Genomic DNA, 24,102 nt, shown 5'->3' with positions numbered 1-24,102 from the left:
CTCTGCAATAACAAGAAAATAGTTCCTTGAAGGCTCAAGAAAATATGACAAATTTGGGATTAGCTAAAGAAAATAAAACAAAACTGGGATTAGAATCCAAGAGTATGAAGGGCTGCTGTCAAACAAACAGTTAAAGACAATCCCCTATTCCTAGTTCACACATGATCATACATGAAGGAGCCTTACACTGAATCAGACCTTTGGTCCATCAAGATCAGTACTGTCTACTCAGACTGGCAGCAGCTCTCCAGGGTCTCAGGCAGAGGTCTTTCACCATCACCTACGGCCTGGCCCTTTTAGCTGGAGATACTCGGGATTGAGCCTGGGACCCTCTTATCACATGCTCTTCCACTGAGCCACAGCCCCTCCTCCCACCTAGCTCTCCCCTCAACACAGAAGTATCCAAATAGGAATAGAAAGATTTATACAGAAGAATGTGGTCCTTCAGATACTCTGGTCTTAGGTCACGTAGAGTTTTATGGACTAAAACAACAATTTGAATTGCACCAGAAACACACTGAAGGCTAGCAGAGATATAACGCCAACAAAATATGCTGAATCCAGCAAGTCCCACATAATAGCCCAGCAAATTAAGCATATTTATATCCCACTTTTCTACCCAAAGCTCTTTGAATGCTTTTTAGAGGCATGATGACATAGAATATGCTGTAGCACTCCAACCTGGATATTACCACTGCATGGTAAAATTTGATGAAGCTCTATCCATGAGGCACTTGCTAGCACACTAACCAGAAGTTGGTAAAAAGCATTTTAATGCCATTAGAGCCTCTTAACATAAGGCTAAGATAGCTGTGGTGGCTCAAGTGGTTAAGACGCTGAACTGCAGGCTGTGGAAGGTCGGTAGTTCAGCAGTTTGAGACCTGAGTTGCCACATGACGGAGTGAGCTCCCATCTCTAGTTCCAGCTCCTGCCAACCTAGCAGTTCGAAAGCAAGAAATTGCAAGTAGATAAATAGGTACCACTTTGGTGGAAAGGTAACAGCGTTCCGTGTGCCTTGGTGTTTAGTCATGCCGGCCACATGACCACAGAAACATCTTCGGACAGCGCTGGCTCTTCGGCTTGAAACAGAGATTAGCACCGCAACCCTAGAGTCGGATTCAACTGGCTTTCGAGCAAGGGAACCTTTACCTTTAAGATAGCACTTCAGAACAAGAACCTGGTTCTTACAGGACAGTGTAAACCTGTCTATTTTCAGATTCCACCTTTAGGAGTTCCATTAATTCTGAAGCAAGGAAAGGTTCCATGGGTGCAGCTTCATTGTGGTACAGACATGAAAGAAAATGTGATTCTGTTCCTTCCCAGATTTTTTAAAGAAATTAGATGGGATCTTATATAGGATTGAGAAATATACACTTACTGCTTTTTTCCTAGCTGAGAAAGAACATACATTGAGAGCTTTATTTCAAGCTTATATTGTATATCTCACTGCAAACCCTCTGGAAGAGTGTTACAGTGCAATCCTAAACAGATCTCAATGGACTTATAAGGGTGTAAACCAGCTTAAGACTGCAATGTTAATGGAGAAAGTAAACCTTGCACAACTTGCAGTAAAACTAATCACTGAACAAAGTGTGAATTTGAATAAAGCCTTCAGAGAACAATGAAGAGTTTTCCAGATTTGTTTTTATCATGGTCTGGTTACATTTTCTTTCTGCCACCATGCAGAGAAACTCGTAGACCTAAAGTTAATCTTTATACATTTACCCTAACATACCACCTAGAGCAGGGGTCCCCAACCTTTCCAAACTTGAGGTGACCTTTGGAATTCTTGACACAGGGTGGTAGGCACAACCACAAGATGACTGCTGGCAGAGCCAACCACAAAATGTCAAAGAGTGAAGACATGCGTAAATCCAAAAACAACTCTTCAGCATTTCAGGAAGAAGCTCTTTTTAACAGGATACCTTTTAGAATGAAAAGTTTGTTTTAAAATATTCTCCTGTATACACACAGCTTACCTTCAGTCGCCCTGTGAAGATCCTTGTGTTGTAGTGGCAGCTGCTGCCAAAGCAACTTTTTCCAAATCTACATAGCCAACCAGATCTCCAGTAGCCAATCAGAAGCCCTATAGGTCAAAAAACCCACCTAGATCTACACACTTTCTAAAAACACTTGGTAGAGTGAACATATATTTACTATTTCAAGTAGGAGCTTTTATTGGTGGAAAATGATTACAGGAATACTTTCACATTGTGGCATACACATAATCACTAGTCACTGCTTCCCCTAACATGGCTTCATGACAGGCTGATCTTCAATAGGCAAAACCTATCCCCACCTGCCAGGAGGAAGGCCAGGCTGGGAAGACAAAAGTGGTAACTGGGTCTCGATTGGTGGTTAAGGGTGTTGCAATCGTGCAGAGAAGTGGAAAATCTAAAGAAAACCATTCCTAGCCAGCAGGTTTTTTAAGAGTCTGAGAGTGCCTTCAGCCTCACTGAGCATCACGGAGCCAGATCAGAGGGAATGGAATCGCAGCCGATTAGTAACCGGGCTTCGACGGGACAGCAAGTGCCATGAAACATATTACCACGTTTGTTTGTTTGTTGTTAGTCATTCAGTACTTACAAGCAACCAAGCACAGAATTCGGCCCACCAGAGCGAGGCGAACATCACTTACCAGTCAGGTTAAACAAAAGTAACTGGTCTTCTTTGCAAAAAACGCAGGCAACCCTATCGGTACCACAGACGGCGGGGGAGGGCTCTTCTCTCTGCGTCCCCACAGGACTAAGTCCACGGCCAACCAGAATATGAAAACAAACTCCACGCTCGCGCGCACAGGCACTCACGGCTTGTCTTCAACCATTTCCCTGTCCCCCATTGGCTATCCGCTCATCCCGCCCTGGTGCTCGCCTCCCAATCTTCTTTCATCACCTTCGCCCGACGCTCCTCCCATTAGCTTCCCGCATTGGACCAATCTGGCGTCACTCTCGCGGTTTCCTAAGGTCGATCGGTTCCAGGTCCCCGCCCCTGAAGTAATTTGTGAGGCTTCTGCTCTCCGATTGGTTAATTTTGCTTCTGCCAATTATCCTTACACCGGGCTCCTCCAATGGCTGCCGCAACCGTCTTCCGTTCCTTCCCTCCTTGCTCTCGCTCTGCCCCGCCCCCTTCTGGAACTCCGTCGCCCTTGTGGCTCGTTCGCTTCGAGCAAGTTGTGCGCCTGTTCTGGAGCAGAAGATTCGCCCCTTGGTTGTTACGTTGGGCTCCGCGGACGGGCTCCGCGGAAGAGGAAGCCGCGTCCTGGAAGAAGTGGAGCCCGAAGGAGTGAGAAGGGGAGGGGTAGGGGGGGGGGGCACACGGGGGGAGCGAGTGACGAGATGTTAGCGGAAGAAGCCCGGGGGGCTCCCGGTGGTGGCTGAGGAGGCTGCAGTCCGGCCGCTCGCTCGCCCGCCCGCCTTCCTTCCCTCCCTTCCCCGCTCGGGTCTCCGCTAAGCTCCAGCTCATGACAGCGAGTTCTTGGCGGGGCGGCCCAGGCAACCACAGCGAGCCTGGCTGAGAGGAATAACAGCGCCTCTTTCACCTCAGGAGCCCGGACGCTGCCGACAAAGTTTGCTGCTCGTAGGCGGGCGGCGAAGGCACGGTGGTGGTTGTGGAGTAAAGGCCCCCCCCCTCCTTTTTTTCTTCTTCGTCTTTTAATGGTGGCTCCTTCCGATTGAGACGAGCGCGGGAGATTACGGCGGGGCCTCAGTCCTGGATTAAGAACGGTTTTGTTTTTCTTTTCTTTTCCCCTTTGGAATCCAACCCCCCCACACACACACACAGACACCTCGGTCCGACCCCCACATCCCTCCACCCTGCTCACCCCCCCCCCCATTGGAAGCCATTGAGGTTTTTCCGCCTTCGCCTAGTTTGGAAGCGACTTCTTTCGTGGGGATTGTAATTAAGCAGCTCTCCCCCTTCTCCAAGGTGTTCGTTCTCCTTGCTTTGATACCCTTTTGGGGTCAAGAAGAGCCTCTTCGTTCTTGGGAAACTCCGCCCTTGTCGGGGCTGCTGGATCGAGAGTCTTCCTCTTCCCGTCCTCCTCGGCGGGGGGGGGTTTATTTTTTGGCTCCCCCCCCCCCCCCCGCCCCCCCCGCTGCCTTACTGGATGTGTTACGAAGGGAGAGTCGGCGCCCCCCCCTTGTGTCTTCTCCACGCGCAGCCATGTCGGCGGCGATCTCCGCCGCGGAGAAAGTGGATGGCTTCACGCGGAGATCGGTGCGCAAGGCTCAGAAGCAGAAGCGATCGCAGGGCTCCTCGCAGTTCCGGACGCAGAGCAGCCCAGTAGAGCTCGCCCCGCTGCCCCAGCTTAAAGGTAATTATTTGTTTGGAGGAACTAGCCATAGGGAGCGACGGACAGCTCATCTGCCCTCGGGCTACAGGTGCCGCTGGGGAAAAAAGCAAAACAAACGCCGAGTGCCCTTCCGACGCGCGCGCCTTCTTTCCTTTCCCAGCTCTCTTCTAGCTGTCTCTTTTCGTATACACATCGAAACCAGATTGTTTCTTGTCCGGAAGCTCCTGCCCTCTAGCCTTATTCCTTGCTACTATTCCCGCCCCCTTTCCCCGGGTCTGATACTGTACGAGTTGTTAGGCGTCTCATTTAAAGAGGGATTAACCGCTTTCTTGCATTTTGAGGATCTTGCATTTTTTGTCATTATGGCCTGTTGTCTGAGCCTTTGGGATTAAAGCCTATTCGGATGTGGCATAAACCTACAAAAGGAACTTATTCAGAATATACGCTTTACATATAACCTGACTTTGCCCCCATTATTTTCAAAAAGTCTTGTGCTTGCCGTCTTGCTTTTGTAGTGTTGATTTTATTCATTATCAATTTGTTTCCTTTAGAAGCTGAAATGCTGGTGTTTAAGTTTGTTTTGGAGTAGGAGTGCTCACACAGGTCAACAGACTGTCAAAAGTTCATAGCATTGTTTATTTAAACTATCAACCATTTACTCCTGTGACATTCTTTATCCCTTGTTCTGGCCTCGGGATGAAACCAGTGCAGAAATATGTGACTTTGTGATATTGCATAGCAGACTAAGCTTTCATACAAATATAGACCTAAATATGTAGTTTTCATTTTATGTTTTAATGAGGAAATATTGGCTGTGGTAGTAGTCAAAGAAAAATGTGAAATGCAGATTAGCAAAGTGTGCTTTGACTATAATCCTTAATCTGAAGGTGTTTTATATCAATGCTACATTCTTTCTTTTTAAAAAGACCTTATGATTATAAAGTTTTTATTGCTATGCATTCATTTAATCTTGAAGTTTATTTGTAAATGTTGAAGTATGTGCTCAGTTTTTGATATCTAGCTGTTTGAAGCTGCTTCACATATTACCAAGTCTTTACATGCAAACAACTGGGAAATTGCATGATTTTTATGTGTTTGCTTTAATAGATAACAATAATAATTGTGGATACATTGTATTGGTGAAGTCTTCCTCCCACACAACTTTTCAGTACACATGCATAGGCTAGCTATCTGTATGCTAGTAGGACTATCACATTTTATGATGTGCACAAGTTCCTTTTGTGTAGAAATTTGCCTCTGTGAATGAAGCATCCCTTAATTATAGATGGCCCCCATACATAATTTATGTTGACATTCACAGATTCATAGGATTGCATTCCACAGTCTGGGAGAGATGGCCAGATCGCAAGTTTGTGTTAAAAATTATGCCAATGTAGAAAGCTCAGTTTCAACAGCACATCAGTTTAAATTTTGTCAACTCTGAAACTTTTATTGCAATACTAATAATTCTGAAAGTAGATTCCTAGTAAAAGAATAAAATATATAAGCTAGTATTTTTAAAGGTGTGAGGTTATGAGCTGCCATGCACTTTTGAGACAGATTTCTGGATTTTGAGTTTATCTCTTTTCCTTCTTCTGAAAAGGGGAGGAGTTAGTTAAGACTAGAGGGGAGTATGTCTAGCAGAACCAGTAAATCCACAGTAATCACCAGAGTTGGTATACAATTTGGTCTCCTCAGAAAATGAACACTGGTAATGGATGGAGAGTGCCATCAAGTTACACTTGACTTAAGGCAACCCTGTAGGGTTTTCAAGGCAAGAGATGATTTGCTATTGCCTGCCTCTGCGTAACAACCCTGGACTTCCTTGGTGGTCTCCCATCCAAATACCAACTAGGTCTTGATCCTGCTTAGCATCTGAGATCTGATGAGGTCAGGCTATCTTGAGCTATCCGGGTTAGGATAGTAATACTGACATTGCTATGCAGCAGTTCTGAAGTATGATAGTAATAAACTAATAGTTATTGGTTAGTAAATGCCCTGCTTGTTTGCAGAGATCTCTAATTTGTGGTACTAGTAATTATGTTATCTAATTCTGTGTACATTTTCTTTAACGTACATAGTATTGTTGGACTAGGCTTTGGGAAACTCCAGGCTTGAATCCCCACTGCCATGGAAGCTTGCTGGGTGATCTTGGGATGGTCACATACTCTTAGCCTAACTTACCTCACAGGGTTGTTGTGAGGATAAAATGGAGGAGAGAATCATGTAAGCTGCTTTGGGTCCCCATTGGGGAGAAAGGCAGGATGTAAACAGAGTAAGTAAGTAAATAAAGCAAACAAAAAGGCAGATCCCTGTTCCAAGCCTGCAGTCTGCACTCAAGTGGAGGTGAAGGAACAGGCAGTGCCTAAAAACTCACTTTAAACATATTTAGGTTTAATTTCAGTGGGACCTTCTCATAACGTCTGTAGTTGGCGTTGGAAAATGCTGTCATGTTGCAGCTGTCTTATGATGACCGCGTAGGGCTTTTAAGGCAAGAGGTGTTCAGAGATGGTTTGCCATCGCCTGCCTCTGCATAGTGACTCCAGGCGTCCTTGGTGGTCTGCTATTCGAAGACTAACCAGGGTCTACCATACTTAGCTCCCAAGATGTGAAGAGATTGGTTTAGCCTGGGCTATCCGGGTCAGGGCCACAGTCAGGGCCAGGTTGGTAATCCACAGATCTCCAGTAGCATCCTAGTTTGCTGTAAACTGGATCCACATTCTGTAGATATGTCCGTATCTGCTAACATTGCTTGTGATGTGGTAAACCATATTTTGAATATGAACATATAAGAATTTATAGTCTTTCATTTTGGAAAATTACAGTGCATTCCATGTGCACTCTGCAGATGCTACTCTCCTTCTGTTAACTGCCTCTAACCTGCATATCTACGACAAAGGTTTTCTTATACCTGTACTGAGCAGGAGGTGGTATTCTGCAAAAATGTCCAATGTGAAGGCAAAGAAAATATACTTGCTTTTTCTGTGTGAGCTCAAGAGAACGATTGGATTCTTCTTTCTCACTGGACTTCTGCAGAAGCAGTCAGGCACTTTTGTGTCTTCTGCAGATGAGAGAGCCAACCACCAGTTCTCTCCCCCTCCTCCAAAGTTATATGCCTCAGGAAAACGCGAGAGGTTGATGGTGAGTACAAATAATGGCTGGAGATTAACCTAAAGTAAAAGTTGTTTACTCCTGCACATGCTAGATATGTTTTGAGGAATATTTTGGGCCTTGTAGTATCAGTATGGTGTTTCGTATTGTTGTTTTTTGATCTGTGATCTTTGTAAAGTATTACAGCTAATGGTAGTGCAATTAATTGTAATAGGCCTTATTGCATAATGTTGTGGCATTTTCTGAAAATGCATAGTTACAGTGCATTGAACTACAAGCTTGCACACCGCACGAATGACTTAGCTTCCATTCTGTTTGAGCAACATAAATCACACTGAATAAATGGTGAATGATGAGATGGATAACATGATAAGTGAGTTGGGTGTAGCATGATCCTGCTCTCCTTGCAGAGAACAATCCACGACCCACATATGCATGAGAAATCCATATATGCAGTAGAACGTACTCCTAACTTTTCTGTCCTGCAATCTGTACATCTTGTTATAATGAGCATGTTAAATACTAATTTATTTAAAGTGCTTGCCGTATAACAAGCCTGCAGTTTTTGACCCACTAAGATGAAAATGACCCATCCACCATGTATTATATAGCCTGCCAGATGCTTGGCGACCTTCCACGTTTTTGCAGTTTCAGGCAAACAGCAAAATGAGGAAGTTTACGAAATCTCTGATGGGCTGGCTGCATTCAGCTGCTGGAGTGGGGTGTTGTGAGTTTTGGTTGCATGATAAGTCCTGCAATATAGGATGTAGGGAATAGGGAATGGCAAAATTGGGGGAAATAACCACTTAGTGTGTACATGCGACAGGCTTAAGTGAAATAGGGCTGGTAACATTCCAAGTATTCTTTGGTTTGCAACTTGTAATTAATACAGACTTTCTAGTGGCAGTGGCAGTTCAGTTTCTTGTTGGATATGTACAAGCCTAATGAAGTCATGTTGAATACTGAGAATATTGGTGTGCTTTTTGGAATCAAGGATCTGACAGCTGGGAAGAGAAGTATATAATCCTCTCTCCATACCATATGTGTCTTAAGCTGATAATTGTGTTGGTAGGTGAGGCTACGTGGTTGAAATAGAAGAGTTTTCTGGACTTTCTGTTGTGATGGATCTCCTTTCCATGTGGATGAGTTTTTATTGCAGTGTGATACTTGTATAATGCTAGAACTATAATAGCTGACCAACTTTTAGTTAGGTTTTTATACTTTATTTGATTTCTATACCGCCCTCCCAGCGAGTGGGCTCAGGGCGGTTTACAGCAACATCGTTAAACAGTCATTTAATAACGAATTAAAACATAATAAAATCACAATCATAAAATCATAAAGTACTGTGTAAAACAATTTGTTTAGATGTCAGTCAGATTTGTTTATGTATAGCAGTGGTAACCTGATGTCAAATTAAATCCAGGCCACTGGTTGGGGGGGTTGGCCAGGGAAAGGGAGGGACATGTAGTGAATTAGACTATTAGTCCATCAAGGTCAGTATTGTCTATTCTGACCAGCAGCAGCTCTCCAGGGTCTTAGGTAGAGGTCTTTTGCATCTCCTACAACCTGATTGTTTTCTTAAATAGCAGATGCTAAAGATTGAAATTCATGGTCCAAAAGAAGCATGGTACAACATAGTTTTCATTTTCGTGAAACAATAGAGTTGCCACTCATCCCTTGATATTAAGGTGGTAGGAACTTCACAGTCTTCAAGCAGCACCTGGACGAACATTTGTCAGGGATGCTTTAGGCTAATCCTGCATGCAGGGGGTTGGGCTAGATGACCTTTATGGCCCATTCCAACTCTATGATTCTATGGCTATGTATCAGACCACTGTTAAAAATTCAATACGTTTCTCTGAAGAAATCATGTATCAATTTTGCACATTATGGAATAATCTAATCTTGTATTGTTGTCCTTCATGAACCCTTTACACAGTGTGACTGTGACATCTTTCAGATTCACATGGAAGTTGCCTCAGTGTTATAGAATCATGTTGTTGGTATAGTTCCAAATGGCTGATACATGCAAATAGAGAGAAGATGCTATACTACTTGGCTCCTAGATGTAGAGCCACGAGTACATAAGAACATAAAAGAAGCCATGTCAGATCAGGTCAGTGGCCCATCCAGTCCAACGCTCTGTGTTACACAGTGGCCAAAACCCCAGGTGCCATCAGGCGGTCCACCAGCAGGGCCAAAACTCCCACTGTGGCCCCAAGAACCAAGAATACAGAGTATTGCTGCCCCAGACATAAAACTTTGTTGGTCTTAAAGGTGCCACTGGACTCAAATTTTGTTCTGCTTCTTCAGACCAGCTCAGCTACCCGCCTGAATTTGCCCCAGGCATAGTGTTCCATCTGTACCCTGTGGCTACTTATGGACTTCTGCTCCATATGTTTATCCAGCTCTCAAAGTTTGTAGTAGCCATCACTTCTGGTGGCAGTGAATTCCACGTGTTAATTACTCTTTGGGTGAAGAAGTACTTCCTTTCATCTGTTCTAAACCTGCTGCTCATTAATTTCATTGAGTGCCCACAAGTTCTTGTATTGTGAGAAATGGAGAAAAGTGCTTCTTTCTCTGCCTACTCTATCCCATGCATAATTTTGTAAACCTCTGTCATGTCACCTTTACTCATTGTTTCTTTAATCCAAGGGCACCTAACCTCTTGAACCTTTCTTCATAAGGGAAGATGTTCCATCCCCTTAATGATTTCAGTTGCCCTTTTCTGCACCTTTTCTACTACTATATCTTTTTTTGAGGTGCAGTAACCAGAACAGTGCACAGTGTTCTAAATGAGGCCACACCATCAGGTGCAGTAACCAGAACAGTGTACAGTGTTCTAAATGAGGCCACACCATCAATTTATACAGGGGCATTATCATTTGAATACATAAGAGTGAGCAAAGCTTGCTCTTTTGTGCAGTTGCACAGCGAGTCAGCATCTTCAGTGTGTTGTCTACCATGACTCCAAGGTGTCTCTCCTGGTCAGTTACCACCAATTAGGATTTTTGGCTCCATTGTGCATTACTTTGTTCTTGCCCACGTTGAACCTCATTTGCCACTCACCCAGCCTTGACAGATTCCTCTGGAGCTCCTCACAGTCCTCCTTGGTTCTCACTGCCCTGAACAACTTAGTGTCATCTGCAGACTCACCCATTTCACTGCTTACTCCCAATTCCAAATCATTAATGAACAAGCTTCCTCAGTAGCTTTTGCTTATCAGTGTTCCTACTAATTCTATCCTTAATAATGGATTCCCCCAGGATACCCTGGTATTGATGTTAGACTGACTGGCCTGTAATTTCCCAGATCTCCTCTGGAACTTTTTTAAAAGATGAGGGTTACATTAGCTACTTTCCAGTCATTGGGAATGGAGGCAGATTTTAGTGATAGCATATTTTTGTCAGGAGATACATGAGTTCACATTTGAGTTCTTTCAGATATATGCCATCTGAGTCTGGTGATTTGTCAGTTTTTAATTTGTCCATCAGTTGTAGGACCTCCTCTCTCATCATCTCAGTCCGACTCAGGTCTTTTGATACCCCTCCTGAAATCAGTGGTTCGGGAGTGAGCAAGCACCTCCCATCTTCCACAGTGAAGACAGAGGTAAAAAATGCATTCAGCTTCTCAGCCATTCCCCTATCATCCTTCAGTACTCCTTTTACCCCTTGGTCATCCAAGGGCCCCACTGCCTCCCTGGCTGGTTTTCTGCTTCTAGTGCATTTGATTTTTTTTTTATTGTTGGTCTTTATGTTTTTTGTAATATATTTCTCATAGACCCTTTTTTCCTTTCTGATCACCGACTTGCATTTTATTTGCCAAAGCCCATGCTCCCCTTTATTTACCTCACTTGGACTAGCCTTCCACCACTTACAGGAAAGTTCACCTTTTACTGCTTCCATTATGATTTGAATACCTAAGAGTCCATTATCCTTTGAATACCTAAGAGTGAGCAAAGCTTGCTCTTTTGTGTGTGTTTTTATGCTGTTTTGTAGCATAGTATCCAATCCAAATACCTTTACTAGCATAAAATTGTAGCATAGTAAATGTATTTAACTGTACAGTGTTTTTCATTTTTATTTTATGCACTTCATTTATAGCCTGCCTTTCTTGCTGAGTCTCAAGGTGGATTAAAATATATATTTGTAAAAATTCAGTCAGACCCCATAGAACAGTGATGGCGAACCTTTTAGAGACCGAGTGCCCAAACTGCGACCCAAAACCCACTTTATCGCCAAGGGCCAACACGGCAATTTAACCTGAATACTGAGGTTTTAGTTTAGAAAAAACAACTCATACATAACTTAAGATGATCCAAACAAGGTAAGGAAAGCAATCCCAAATGCTTTCATTTACTTAAAATTATTTGGCAGAGAATTCGACACTTTAATGATGGTCTGGACCTGGCTGGGTGATGGCATGCGTGTCCACAGAGAGGGCTCTGAGTGCCACCTTTGGCACCCGTGCCATAGGTTCGCCACCACTGCCATAGAACATCCAGTAAACAATGCAGTAGGACTAGGATTACAGAACTGGAAAACAATCCTTGTAAACAGACAAAAAAGAAACCTCTCTAAGGCATGGCATAACCATAATGCAGAAAGCAGGTTACAAAGACAGAAAACAATGCAGTAAACACAAGGTGATACCATACAGTCAGTGATGGAATAGGCTACAACCCTATTCACTCATTAAAGTGGTCTTCTGAACTGTTCCATTGTACAACTATTCTAATTCCTTTATAAACATGCCCTTCAGGGTGGGAACCACTACCTGGCAGGCATGTGAACAGTTGCTGCTGTAACCTATTTGCAGAGTGGCACCTTCAGAAGGCCAGATCAGCTGAGGCAAGGTAGGGGCCCATTTTATGGGTGAAATGAAACTGGAAGTATGCAGTTTTTGCACTGCATTAACTTGTTTCTCGAGCATTAATACTGGATCCTGTATAACTCTAGTGTTCTTAACTGAGTTAGCAAGGGTCAGCTGGACTTCATCAAGAGAAGGAAACCCAGCATCCTTCTGGACTTCAGCCTTCCCAACCAGCATTATCTCCATTCTTAAAGATTCGGTTTCAACTTATTCGCTGTTAGTCACTTAACCATAGCAGTAAGGTACTAATTCAGGACCTCTACGGAACCACTAGGTATGGCAATTTAGATATTTAGTTAGAAAACGTTTATTCCACTTCTCCAGGGAACCTTTCGGAGGTGATTTAAAAATAAAATGTAATAACAGAATATTAAAATTTACTAATTAAAACCTGAAATTAAAAAACCAAGCTAGAGCATAAAAATATAGGTAACTAAGCAGTTTAAGATAAGTTTTCAGACTAAAAGTGTGTTATAAAATGATGTTAAAAGATCAGCTCCTTAATTAAAAGCCTGGATGAACAGGAATGTTTTGGCCTGGCTTCTAAAAAAAGCAACAGAGGTGCCAGGTCAGTCTCAAGGGGGAAGGGCCATCTGTAAGCGAGATGCCACCATTGGAAAAGCCCTGCCCTCTAGCTGCCATCTGCCTCACCTCTGAAGGCAGGGTCATGGAAGGCAGGGCTTGTGAGACATATCTTAACTGGAGTGCCAGATGGATGGGAGGATGGCAAGCCACTTAGGACTTTAAAGATAAGAATCAGCACTTTGAATAGTGGCTAGAGAAATGGAGAATTGGATGTCATTGTCATATCAGTGGTATTTTCACAAAAAGTGGAAGAATGCAAGGATACTTTCTTATAATACCTTCTGGTAGATCATAGAATGTTAGAGTTGGAAGGGACCTTGTAGGTCATATAGTCCAACCCCCTGCACTCTGCAGGAACATAGCCGAAAGATAGCCCTACAACATACTCGAAAGATGGTCGTCCAGTCTCCGCTTGAAAACGTCCAGTGAAGGAGCATTCACCACCTCCCGAGGCAGTCTATTCCACAGCTCAACCACTCTTACAGTTAGGAAGTTTCTCCTGATATTTAACCGATAACGACTCCCTTGTAATTTCCACCCATTAGATCTAGTTTTGCAATCCGGAGCAAGAGAGAATAGATCTGCTCCATCTTCTACATGACAGCCCTTCAAATAATTGAAGACTGCTATCTTGTTCCCTCTAAGCCTTCTCTTTCCCAGGCTAAACATATCCAACTCTTTCAGCCTTTCCTCATAAGACTTGGATTCCAACCCTCTCATCACCATCCTGGTTGCCCTCGTCTGGACACACTCGAGCTTGTCAACATCCTTCCTAAAATGTGGTGCCCAAAACTGGACACAGTACTTCAGGTGAGGCCTGACCATAGCAGAATAGAGCGGAACTACCACCTCCCGTGATCTGGACACAATGCTTCTGTTAATGCATCCTAAGATAAATCAGGATGGTTAGCCGTGTTAGTCCCTTGGACTGCAAGAAGATCAAATCAGTCAATTCTAAAGGAAATCAACCCTGGCTGTTCTCGATGTTATCCAGCCCTTTAAGCTTTTTCCCCCACCTCTCCTTGCTGCCAGGAAGATACTTGAATTAGGGCTGTTTGCTTCAGGAACAAACTATGCTGTGTTAGGACTCCAGTAAAAGATTTTTAACTCAAAGAACATATGTAATATATATTTAGAAGAAATTACTGGAGGACTAGCTGTCCTAAAATAAAGGAATACAACAGATGAAATGGAGTCTTCAGCAAGATAAGATGAAGATGGGTGCAGTGCTCTCTTCTGCAGAGGGACACCTTCTGGGTCCATTGAAATCAGTGGGCTTTGGGTTCCGGTTCCAGTATGGTGTGGCGACGGGTGGCTTTCGGGTTCCTCCGAGCCGCCCGATCCCCCTTTGTCTCTTTTGGAGCCCCCCAATGAGGGTTGGGCTCCACTGGACCTCCCAGAGAGAGGTCCAGTGCAGGGGGCTTTGTTTCAACCCCTCCTGCACTTGGCAATGCGGGGGAATCGTTACTGCCCTGAAGCAGGAGCGTCGGGGGGAGTGCAGCATGGATTCCATGTCTGCAACTAGCCGCAGCCTTCTGTTTTAAACGATGTTTGGAGTACAATATTTACAGCAACGCAGACGAAGAATAACCCTTTTTGAACCTATACAATATTGTGAGTTTGTGAGTACGCTTGTTTTCAAACCTAACAGAAGAGACGCCCTTTATAAAATTTACCCCGAATTTTTGTGCCCAAAATGGAGTCAATTAGCGGCCAGAGAAGGAATGGGGGAAATATTCGTATGAATGTTGTTCTTTTTGTTGCGGGGTAAAAGAAAATTGGTACATGATACCTTAGATGGTTATTAAAAATTGAGTTATTTAAATTTAAATCAACTGTGTAACTAAACTGGCGCCTGCAGAGGGAACAGAGGAAGAGTAATAATATAGCTTTAAAAGTTTTGAAAACCGGGATAAAGATGGATAGAAAGAATTTGAATTGGAAGTGTAGATTTAAAAAGTGATATTTATTTATTTATTTTATGATCATAGGAAGCAGCTGGTCTGTTCTGAAGCACAGTGCTGGGGGGGTCTGGGCTTCTCTCTAACACAGCCCTTGAAACATTTGGAAGCTTTGATGGGAGACTCTGATTTTTTTCCTTGTAGGCCCCAGGGTTCAGAATATTTTTTTCCCTGTTTTCCTCCTCTAAAAACTAGGTGCGTCTTATGGTCAGGTGCGTCTTATGGTCCGAAAAATACGGTAGTTGTTATGGAAGTATAATGAAAATTAAGAAGGGGTTGGAAATGTTTATTTAGGTAGAGGTAACTTAATTTGGGAAAAGTGAGTATAGAATCTTGGTTATAAGGAAAAATTGATAAATGAATGGGAAAATAAAGATGCAGGAAACTTATGGATTGTGACAATGAAGAGTAATGAAAAGGGATAAATATGTATAGTTATCGTATGAATAGTGGTGAGAACTGCGTAAAAACAATGTCTGTTGTGAAATGATAAAATTAATTTGAAAATAAGTGTGTAGCTAAACCTTAAAAGGTGTTGTAGGAATACGTGTTTAGCTGGAAAATGATTTAATTCTATTTTCAAGAAGCAAGTTGTGTTGCTGTAAGTAGAAAATAACGGTAGTCTATCTATACGTTTGTTTGGTTTTTGTGTTCATGTTTTTGTATCAGTGTGGTGTGTGTTTACCATTCATAAAACTCAATAAATATATATTTTAAAAACCTGGCTGTTCCCTGGAAGGCCAGATACTGAAGCTCAAATACTTTGGCCTCCAACTGAGAAGGGAGCACTCACTGGAGAAGTCCCTGATGCTGGGAAAGATTGAATGTAACAAGGAGAAGGGGATGGCAAAGGATGAGATGGTTAGACAGTGTTACTGATGCAACATACATGAAATTGAGCAAACTCCAGCGGATGGCGAAAGACAGGAGGGGCTGGCGTGGTGTGGTCCATGGGGTCGCGAAGAGTCGGACTTGACAGTGCGACTGAACAACAACAACAACAAAAGCTGTAGAAAAGAGTAAGAGTCCGATATTATTTATTTATTTAATTCAATTTCTATCCTGCCCTCCCTGCAAACAGGCTCAAGGCGGGTTACAAGGTCATGCAAAAATCGTGACAACAATAACATGTAAGAAAAATAATTAAAATAGCACCCTAAATGAGCAGTGACTCATGAAAGCTCATACCCTACCATAAATTTTGTTAGTCTTTGAAGTGCTATTGGACTCTTACTCTTTTCTATCTTCTGGTAGAATGGGTTTCTGATAAACAAGCGCACTTCACCCTCTTGACTCCTCTTGTAGCTGGAAGAATTCAGAAAGCTACTTGCTGTGTCTTTAATATCTTATGGTGGCTGATAGTTAAATGGGACTTGAACAATATATTGTAATAATCTGGTAATCATTTTAAAGACAAGGTGAAGAGTGCTGTAGAAGTATACATCTCTTAAATACAAGATACCTGATTTTCATGAGGGCAACATGCAGGGCTTTTGTCGCTTCTGTGGCCCTTTTGACCTGACTCGTCCCTTACAGTTACCTTTTAACCTCTCCCTCAAACCACTATGACACACATACCCAGAGACTGGGTATCAAATAGCACTTTGTGTCCTACCTTGCAAGAAGGCAAAAAAATCAGAAGGAGGTGGGGCAGAAACTTCCCCAGATCACCAGAGGCAAACTCTGAAAGTTTCATTGAGAACTGAGCTCTAACTAGTAGCAACAGAAGGAAGAAAACAGCATCTAGCTGGAACTACATCTAGCTATAGTTTCATTTATGTCAGAACAAAGTTTGAGTCCAGTGGTACCTTCAAGACCAACAAAGTTTTATTCTTGTTATAAGCGTTTGTGTGAACAGATGCGTCGTCAGGTACATCTAGCTATGCAAATATTATTGACCGTTTGTGTGACCCCTTTTTCTGACCAAATAATATATTTTAAGTTATCTAACAGAAAGCTTGTATTTTTGTAACAGAAAGCTCCTATTTTTTTCTACTTTTCAGATAGCAAAAATTAAGATATATGGGCTTAGGGTGCATCAGCTTGCATTTTTTTCTTAAGTATTGAGTGTTTTTGCAATTTTGCTTGTAGAAAACTATGGTATTTAAGTTAGATAAATATTTCAAATATTACAATTTTATATGCTGAATAAGTTATACATGATGCACTTTCTATTGTTAAAGCAATAAAATTAGTTTAGTTTTGCTAGGACAGGAAGTAGTGCATGTATTTAAATTTTCCTCCAAATTTATGTCCCCCCCCCGGGAAACAAAAACCTCCAAAACATTTTTTCCTCTGGCTTCAAAATTTCTGGAAAATTTACATTTTTAAGCTCTTCTGCCTTATAGACTATACAAAAGCGCTTACCTCTGTTCAGAAGTGCCAGATTTTGCTGTTATTAGAAACTTCTGTATCTACCACCTTTTCCCAGTGCATGCAAACAAAAGCATTTGTCCTTGTCTGCGGTTAGGCTAATGCTGAAGTCTTAGTACTATAGCAGAAAACTCTGAATCTGGTTGGACAGTATACCTAGGAGGCAGGTTCCGGCTGAGTCTCTCTCCCTCTTTGTGACTGTCTTTCCACTAACTTGTCTGCCCAAGAGGAATGGAAATTTAAAGATGGTGCAGGGAAATGGAAACTGAAAAAAAGAATGCAGCTGCAGACATTGTGGCACTACCAAGAAAAATAGCCTGATGTGACATTATTTGAATCCAAAAATCAAATCTTGGCTTAGTTAAATGTCGATCAGATTTTGGTTATTTGCTTTTTGAATGCAGATACCTAAATTTTAGTTGTAAATGTACTTTCTGTTGCATGCTAATTGTTTGGTATGGACTTTTTCCTCTAAAGATTATTTAGGAATCCAGCTTTAAAAATTTATTTTCTAGAAATGAGAACGAAGAGAAGCTTTGTAATGAGTTTTTAGTCTGTAGGCTTTTAAAAACTGTTATTATTAAATGTTTTCACATAGCAGTGCAAAGTTTCCATGTCTTTAAAACAACTATACTTGAACTTAAGTTCTCTAAGAAGTGACCTCTTATCCTTAGAATGCTTTTTTAGAGTAAGATTTCATGAACAGTAATTGCTAAGTATAGAATCCATTGACAGTCTTCACATGAAGAACTTTTCTATTTAAATCTTCTGCTTGTTCAGTGCCAGCTTAGTATTGAATTTCTTTTTCCATGTTTATTGGTTTCATGTTGAGTTAGATTGTAGCTATGTTGAGTAAATTTAGACTTAGTTCTTCAAACAGATGGAAATAAACTGTTGCTCTAGACCAATTGTCTTTATGTGGTCTAGAGCCCTATTTATAATTTATATCATGCCATTTTTCCACACAAAATTAAATGAATTCAAGGGCTATAAAAATGTCATTAGAGTAGTTCTCTATACTCGTACATCAGCAATTTTGGAAAGGGTTTGGAACTGATAGGATGTCTTCCTTATCTCAAATGAAAATAGATTCAGGCCTGGGTATATCATCCTAGGAGGCAACAATGAGTTTCTCTTTCCACCCTCAGTGGGGAGGGGAGTGCCCATCCTATTTAATACTTTTCTGAATCCTGCCTCCTAAAGAGAGTTCATGGATCTTGGAAGCTCCATGGGACTAGCCTTTCTCACTGAGCGACTGGGTTGCAGGATCTTTCCTTCTGTGTGCTTTTTCATCCTTTTTTCCCCCTTTGTAAAAACAATTAAGATCTTTTTTCCCTGTGTGTCACTGGTTGCTTTCTAACCCCTTTTTTCTGCCTCTGGTCTGCAAAATCTCATGCCTTATCTACCTGCCACAACATAGCTCCAAGGCGGAGCCATAGGCCGAGAAGTGCCTCTCAGATGACAGAGGGCAAAGTACAGCTTGGCGCCAAAGCACCCACCCCAGTGCAGTGGGGTAGGCTTACAGGTCCAACTCAGGCCTTGGCTCCACAGGTCTGAGTATCTGGAGTGATGAATGAGTGAGAAGCCATGGCTGCTGGCAACATGGCTCAGTTGGGGGGGGGATTCTATATCCATTAGTGTTCTCCCTTTCATTTTAGGATTGAAGGAATTTGCAAACAGAGAGCCAAAAAGCCCATACAAGCCTCCAGGAAAATATATAGTGATATGAGTAGATGTCCCCCTCCCATGTCCAGCTGAAGTGGCAAACTGCCCTCTTGCATGAGAACCCCAGCCCTGCAAAATCTCTTCCTGGCCTGTATTGCACACCCAGGGTAGACAATCCATTTCTCCTTCATTCAGATTATAAGAGGAGATTCATTAATAGATTCAGGTGCCTCGGAAAATTAATCTGACAGAGAAGAGTGGGAGTTGGTGCAGCATGATCCTCTCAGCAAGGTTAGCAAACTAAATATCTGTTCTGTCTAGAAGAGCTTTCCCCTATTGCTATATAGAGGACTAAAATTCTACAGCTTTCCCCCCCCAGAAGCAGAGCAACCCAAACAACTGGAGGAGGAACACCAGGATGGGGGCCCACAAGGAGGCAAGGCTCCACTTTCCCATCTCAAGGGTTTTAAGAACAGGGATCAAGGTGGAGTGGATGGCTCCTTCATACCAGTACATTCATGTTGTACAGATAAAAAGGATAGATCAAATTTAGAGTCCAGTGGCACCTTTAAGACCACCAAAGGTTTATTCAAGGTATCAGCTTTCATGTGCATGCACACTTTTTCAAATACATTGGACATCAGGAACAACAAGATTGAGAAACCTGTAGGAGAACACTTCAACCTTCAAGGGGTGACCTCAACATAGCTGTTTTATTACAAAGGAACTTCAGGAACAGAATGGAAGGGGAAATTGCAAAATTACAAGTGATCACAACACTCAGGACAATGGAACCCCCAGGGCTTAACAGAGATATCGGCTTCTTATCTCACTACACACACTAAGTCATTCTGTTCTTACTTATACCCAAAATTAAACTTTGTTAATCTTATAGAGGCCACTGGACTCAAACTTGGTTCTCACATCAGTTGTTAACTCCTTTGTTATCTGTATGCCAACTTGCCACTGTTTACATACCTTATTATATGTGTTATTCCAATCTTAGCTATATTTATTGGTCAGTTACTTATGCATCTTGACTCTAATCAGCTCTTCCTGGCAACTAACCTCTCCCCACCTGCATGTAATATTTGAGGAAGTATGTGAAGAAGTGTGCACACACTGAGTTTCTGTTCTCCCATGTACACAGGGTTGAGCTTGGTTTATCTCGGGGGTACTGCTGGCCTCATTCTTACATCTTTTTGTTAACTCATGCATTTACATGCTAATTTGCTGCTATCACATCTTTTTGTTAACTCTTGCATTTATGTGCTAATTTGCTGCTATGCATTATCTTACCAGCCACCTGATACAATTTCAGCTCTGCATATGCATCTTGGTTCAAAGTGGCCCCTCCTTATGACTGCCCCCTCCCTCTTTTTTCTGTAAGTAACCCTTGAGAAGATTTTATTCCATTTGTCTGAAGAAGTCTGCTTTGTGCCTGAAAGCTTACACTTTGAATAAAACTTTGTTGGTCTTAAAGGTGCCACTGGACTCAAACTTTGTTCTACTGCTTCAGACCAAACACGGCTACCCACCTGAATTTTTCTTTATGAAAGCAACTGTTACTAATTTTGGCTGACTTTAATGCTCAGTGTGTTCATGGAGAATATAGTGTGGTGGTAGCACACCTTAGAGCAAGGGGACTCATACCCATCCCTGCCTTGACAACTTGTTCATCCGGTCTGCAACAAGGGAAAGTGCACTGAGGAACATACAGATCTCATCTTGCACTCCCAGGAAATACTGCTTCATTCTCAGTCTAGAGAAAAGTACTATGACTCCCTCTTCCTGTTTTGGAGTCCAAAAACTGAAGAAGGCAGCAGACTCCACCTCAGCAGACCTGATATTCCAGGATTTCTTTGCTGGATGTTGCTCCATGGCTGAGATGCCATGTGAGACCCTGGCAATGGGCCTTTCTCCATTTCCAGCAAGACATCCTCTATCAGTTAGATATACATTGACTTCTTAATGGGAGAGTTACGAGAAGTCTGTGTTGGTGGACAGAAGAATGCAGCCTGTACAAGGGGAAGAAGTTCATGGCTCAGGTAGCTAGAAATGTGAGCTTGCTGGGCTGAAGAGCCCGTTTGCAGAAGTTCTTGGCTCATATGATATGAGCTCTGTTCCCATGTGAAATTGACTTACACTGAATCAGACCAAAGTCAATTTTGTCTACTCAGACTGGTAGTGGCTCCCCAGGGTCTTGTAGTAGAGATCTTTCACATCACCTACCTGCTGATCCTTTTAACTGGAAATGCAGGGGTTTGAATCTGGGACCTTCTGCATGCCATTAGATGCTCAGCCACTGAGACATGGCCTCTCCCCTAGGTTTGAGGATGGTGGTTACAGGAAGAGAGCCAGTAAAATATTAGAGCTATGGGCTGGCCAGCTGGCATTTTGAAGGCTTTTTATCCTGGAGTCTATCACAGCAAATGCTTAAAAAAAAAGAAAGATAACATAGCAACAAAAGCATACATTAAATCAAGCACCCTATAAGAGGACGCCAGTACTCTTCTGGAATTGGCAGAGAGGTATATGACATTAATCATAGCAGACCATATCTGTGGAATAACCAGCTTGCATGCAGAAAGGTTCAGCTTTAGTGTATCATGTGGGGAGTGGTACCTGAAACAAGTAACATTCAATCTGATAAGTGAGGAAGTTCAGAGCTCCAGAGATGATTGCAAGAGAGACTGCTGCTTCAGCAGATAGTGTGCTCAGGACACAGCAGGGAGAGAGCTCCACACTACATTGACCCACCATTGATTTCCAGTGTAATAAGCCTGAGAGTTAGAGTGGTGTAGTGGTTAAGAGCAGCAGGCTCTAATCTGGAGAACTGGGTTTGATCCCCCACTTCTCCACATGAAGCATGCTGAGTGACCTTGGGCCAGTCATACTCTCAGAACTCTCTCAGCCCCACCTACCTCACAAGGTGCTTGTTGTGGGGAGAGGAAGGAAAGGAGATTGTAAGTCGCTTTGAGACTTCTTAAGGTAGAGAAAAGCGGGGCGTAAAAACCTACTTTTCTTCTAATCGAAATGATCAAGCAGGAAAGGGTCATCTCTGTGCCCCTAGATTGACCTAGGATACTGGTTTTCCATCCTCTTAGTGATGTCTGTCAAAGCCCCCGGAGGCTTCTGTTGGAGAAGGAAAAGCTTCAGCCCAATGGAGGTGTTGTTGCTACAGGTGTTGTCCTTTGTCCAGATGGGCTTAGACTGGGTTTTGAGACTGAACCCATTGAAGCTAGTGGCAGTGATGACTAGTGTACGAGAAACCAAAGATGGGGGTGGTTCCACTTAGATATCATTTACATACAGAGTGTTTTCTGAGGGTGCTTTGTCTACTGTTGAGACAGGGTTTGGAGACTAGTCTGTCTCTGAGTCCCACTGGGAGAGATCAAGATACTCTTCTAACTCGCAAGTAGAAGGAGCACCTAAAGTAAGGAGTACCATGCCTTGATACTGAGAGGTAGAGTACAGAGGATCTCACTCTGGTAGCATTCAGGTAAAAAGACAGTCCTGAAGGGTGTCTGGATTCTTAAATACTCATCCACTAGATTTTTATACTACTCTTTAGGCAGTCCTTAAGAAAGCACAGTGTATATATACATATCTCGATACATATCTATCTATATTTATCTATATCTATATATCTATCTATAGATAGATAGTTGATTCAAGGATGAGAAGGAAGGGAGGATGGGAAAGGAAATTACAGAACATGAGGTGGTGGTAGTAATGAGCCATGTTTTCCAACTGCTTTATTCAGTGTTGTATTCTGTTAAACTTAGACTTGAAAATATTTTTTTTAAAAAATGACATGGCTAGATACCAAAATTAGTAAGATGAAGCATAACGGTGGATAAATTCTTAAAATAACATTCAAAACTATAGACTTAAGTCATGGGGCCAGTTTTAAAAAGCAAGATGAAAAAGAGAGTCTGCCTTTTCTTGTAGTCTAAAGGTCACAAAGGTGTGTATGGAAGAGATTGGGTTTCTGACATGTACTTCTGCTCTGTTTCCATTTGAATTCCTCTGGTTTTAAAGTCAAGTATGCTAAGATTTTTTTAAATTGAAGTAACTGAGAATGGGGCATTGGATTAGCTGATTCCTTTATGTGTTCTCAAAGCAAATGTAGTAAACAGAAAGAGATGTTATATATGTTTACGGAATTAATATGTCCTAGTTTGTTTGATTTCTCTGCTCTGAACCAGTAAGTTTCCTGTTGCATGTATGGCTATAAGTGGCAACCCTGTTTTCAAGTTTTTGTATCCTGTCCCACAGTTGGCTGCTGTTTTGGGTAGGCAATGAGAAATTGGACAGCTCAGAGGAATGGCATCTCTTTTCTCTACAGACTTTTTTTGGGGAGGGGGCTTGTTAAGTTCATATTATAGTAAATAGAGAGGGAATTCCCTGTAAAGTGTACCACTGCAGAACCACTCAGCTCTAGGGCTAGCTCCCATAGGCCTGAACCTCAGCCTAGCACAGTAGTGCAATTGTCCTGATAGCTGAGGTTTAGGATAAAATATGTTGGAAGCTGCTTATCTAACCTTGAACCTCAGTGTTACAATACAAGGGGGGTGATTCCCTGAATTTCACATGTGAAAGGAATGGTGTGACAGATTGCAAAGAAAAGCGGGCTTTTAAAAATGCTGCTTGTGTCAGAGAGTCAGGGAGATCATGAGTTAATCTTCTCTGGAAAGAAGAGCTTATGTGATTGGCTGCTCTACTCGCTCTTTGATTGGCCAACATCAGCTGAGAGAGGAAATAAAACAGCTGATCTGGAGGGCAAAGAAGTATTTCGCAATTTGGTCTTGGTTTGAAAACTAAAGTCTGGATCAGTAGCCACGGGGTTTGGCTTCTGAGGGAAGAGACATTTGGGAGTCAGTGTTTTCTGACAGGCATTAGAAAAGTACTTCTACAGAGAGAAGAGATTGGATTTATAACCCGCCCTTCACTCAGAATCTCAGAGCAGCTTACAAACTCCTTTCCCTTCCCCTCCCCACAACAGACACCCTGTGAGGTAGGCGGGGCTGAGAGAACTCTGACAGAAACTGCTATTTCACCGCCCCCTTCCCATGTGCAAAAGCGCCCCTGGGCTTCCGCAGCAGGGACGGGGGGGGGAGGCTGCCAACCAAAGATTTTAGGGTCATTCATCCCCTCCCCCGGCGTACCTTCTTTCCTCTTCCCAGCGGCGTGTGCGCGCATCCCGGTTTCCACCACCGCTTTTCAAACCCTCCCTCT

The 24,102-nt window shown here is 42.7% G+C and overlaps 1 protein-coding gene across 1 annotated transcript in view; it reads left to right on the top strand.

The window, feature by feature from the left end:
* The first annotated feature begins 4,141 nt into the window (after positions 1-4,141).
* Positions 4,142-24,102, top strand: part of PPP2R5A (protein phosphatase 2 regulatory subunit B', alpha) — an 87,370-nt gene continuing 67,409 nt past the window's right edge. Inside the window, exon 1 of the mRNA XM_015427599.1 lies at positions 4,142-4,312. Coding sequence (XP_015283085.1) covers positions 4,162-4,312 — 151 coding nt within the window. The 5' untranslated portion in view covers positions 4,142-4,161. The remainder of the gene's footprint in view (positions 4,313-24,102) is intronic.

This window comes from Gekko japonicus, unplaced genomic scaffold (assembly GCF_001447785.1).
Source record: "Gekko japonicus isolate JY-2015 unplaced genomic scaffold, Gekko_japonicus_V1.1 scaffold45, whole genome shotgun sequence".
Taxonomy (NCBI): domain Eukaryota; kingdom Metazoa; phylum Chordata; class Lepidosauria; order Squamata; family Gekkonidae; genus Gekko; species Gekko japonicus.
The sequence above is the reverse complement of the archived record's forward strand: the minus strand, read 5'-3'. Positions and strand labels throughout refer to the sequence as shown.